The following is a 2833-nucleotide window of genomic DNA, read 5'->3' as shown; positions in this document are numbered from 1 at the left end:
CCCCCCCACCCCCCAAAAAAATTTAAGTTTGTTTTTTAAAAATATTTTCAATTTTAAAAATTATTTTCTACTCAGTAAAAATAAAATATATTTCTCAAAAACATTTTTCATTCATAAATAAAACACTAAAATCCTTTTCGAAAAATATTTTCTACTCACCAACCAAACATGAAAAAATAAGTCAAAATCTACTTGTTTTCCAGGAAAACATTTTCCTTCGTACCAAACACACCCCTAACTTCTCTCGATAATTCTGGATAACTCATTTAATGTTTTGTTCTGATTTTTCATTTTTGGTTTAGTGATGTCTCCAGAGGTGACGATAGAAATGGTAAAAGAAGCAACAACACAAGGGGCATGCTTAATTTTTCGGAAATCGTCCATTTCATCAATAAAACTCAAGGATGTATGGAAGCATGTGAAGAACTACAATAACAAGGCAAATGAAATATCACAACACTACAAGGCTAATCAAGTTTATGTTATGGACAATACATCTTGTCCTAAGAAAGTGCAAGACAGAAAGGGAAAAGGCATAGCGAATTGCTCTGAGACTTATCAAGATCAAGCAGTAGGTTCTTTAATAGAAAAAGACGAGGCAAAAAGGTCTAAGAGAATGAGAAGTACTAAAGAGGAGGCACAAGTTAAAAGTAGCGGTACTTTAGAAATAGAGGAAAATCATTCTTTGCTTTCAAAAATAACCACAGAAAGACCACAAAAGAAAAGACGACACTTGCAATGGACAACAGATTTTGATAAGAAATTAGACGAGGCTATTCACGAGTTAGGAGAAAAAGGTAAGTATTTAAAGACTTGGTTTTTATCCGAACAGAGATAAGTAGAAAAGACAAGAACATTGGTTAAGGAAAATCTTAAGTAAACATTTTCTGAATGTTCACAATTTTACTATTGAATTCTCATTATTTGTCTTACCATGTCGATTTAATCCTAAAGATGTTCTAGAGAGGATGTGTGTGCCGGACTTGACTACGGAACAGCTCACCTGCCATCTAAAGGTATCCAAGTATGAAAAAAGTAGATGAGATAGCCTAATTTATGATTCAAAGTTTTGTTGAATTTTTTTCATTTTTGTGACCTTATGCAGAACTATCAATCACAAACACAACAAGCTTCAAATGTTCAGCCAACTACTACAATGAACTTCAATGAGGAACGTCATTCCAATGTGTTGGATTCAGGGGACTTGTCTGCAAATTTCAATGAATTATTTCAAGGAGCAGACATACATTAACCATCTGAAGTTCCTTTTGTAGCTTCATCGAGTTCAAATGATGATTCCTTAAACAGGTGGGATGAGTGGTTTAATGAACTTCTAGAACTTGATGATTTCGAGCTGAAATTATGCTAGAAAATCAGAGTTGTTAGATCTTACAACTGGCTAGATTACATTCCTAATATACATTAATGCACTTCTTGAGAAATTTGGCACTTTTATATGTGACGATAGAATGTAATTGGAAAAGAAGTTTGATAGTTTTTATTGATCTATCGTGATTGGCCTCTGTAGAACTCAAACAATCTTTATTTTTTGTTTTTTTTTGCATATGTAAGGATCGACGATATATTTTATTGTCATTTTGTGTGTTTACTTTATCATATGACATGGAAAAGCTAGTCGTCGTTGGGGCTAACAGAATAACTTCTCTATGCTCTCAACTTCCAATTGCCTACTTCAGCAAATTTGAAATATTGTATGTATCGAATTGTGGAAGATCTAAAGCTTCAAAGGCTGTTAAAGCTGTCGGATTTGTTTCTCGCCAAGCATGCTCTTGAATTTCCATTTTTATGAGTAGTGTGGATTCATGAATGCCCTGAAATGAAGATGTGTGAGTACATCAATTCTTAAAAATGTGAACAATGATGATGAGGTAAAAGTAGTTTATTCAGTACTCTATAGTTTCGGTCACAATTTTAATAATTCAGTTATAAAATTTCAGTTACTATGACTAAATTTCTATTCAATTTCAAATAATGATGTTACTTTATCTATCAATTTCTAGGTTTACGATTCGCTCGACAAATATATAGAGTTTGGTGTCAATTACCCCGCACCCAAAATGGAGCATTAAAAATAGAGAATAAAATAAGAAAAATTTAAGAGAACTACTTTGAAACAGAAGTTTCTCATACTCATGCACACTTACGACTGTTAACTAAATCAGCCCTCTGCTCCTAAATTCTTGTTTCATTATATTTAATAGCTAATATGTAGCTTTATTTTCTCATGTCATCTTGCATTCTATGTCATTTTGAAAGATTTTGATGAACACCTTATAGGAGATGCATGTTCATCCATATTTAATCGAACCCTATGGATAGCATGATAGCATCCACGTTGGCGTACTTCCATTAACATTGACGGGTTTCAATGGAAAATCAAGAGAAAATATTGGCGTAGTATAAAAACACCATTGGAGGCTCATTAATAAACAAACAATTCCATTTTACTTATGTACAACTACATGGTATGAGCGCCAAAATACGCTAATGATTATGCCATCCAAGATCCAATTAATTTTTTTTCTGTGCATAAATGGGCCCTTCCACCTTCCTTGTTAATGCTGACGCAACCCATGTCCTCAATTCAACCCATCATCACAACTGCGCATTAAACACCTAATTAATTAAAGGCCCATTGCTATGCTGCTCCATGGTCATGACCTCTATCGTAATCTTGACAGCACCAAATTGACCCCTCCTGAAACAGTCACCACTAATGGACTTGAGACATCCAACCCCAAGTACAAAGATTGGTTTCTTAGGGATAAACTAATCCAAATTACTCTCATGGCCTTTATTGATGCCACAATTA

At 33.8% G+C, this 2833-nt stretch overlaps 1 protein-coding gene across 1 annotated transcript; it reads left to right on the top strand.

The window, feature by feature from the left end:
* Positions 1-328: 328 nt before the first annotated feature.
* LOC125852182 (uncharacterized) lies at positions 329-838 on the top strand. Its single transcript, XM_049531905.1, has one exon. It carries the CDS (start codon positions 329-331, stop codon positions 836-838), a length of 510 nt encoding a protein of 169 aa, XP_049387862.1.
* The last annotated feature ends 1995 nt before the right edge of the window (positions 839-2833 follow it).

This window comes from Solanum stenotomum, unplaced genomic scaffold, assembly GCF_019186545.1.
Source record: "Solanum stenotomum isolate F172 unplaced genomic scaffold, ASM1918654v1 scaffold32770, whole genome shotgun sequence".
Classification (NCBI taxonomy): domain Eukaryota; kingdom Viridiplantae; phylum Streptophyta; class Magnoliopsida; order Solanales; family Solanaceae; genus Solanum; species Solanum stenotomum.
The sequence above is the reverse complement of the archived record's forward strand: the minus strand, read 5'-3'. Positions and strand labels throughout refer to the sequence as shown.

Coding starts and splice junctions, on each gene's coding strand:
- LOC125852182 (XM_049531905.1), top strand. CDS start 329: ATGGTAAAAGAAGCAACAACACAAGGGGCATGCTTAATTTTTCGGAAA.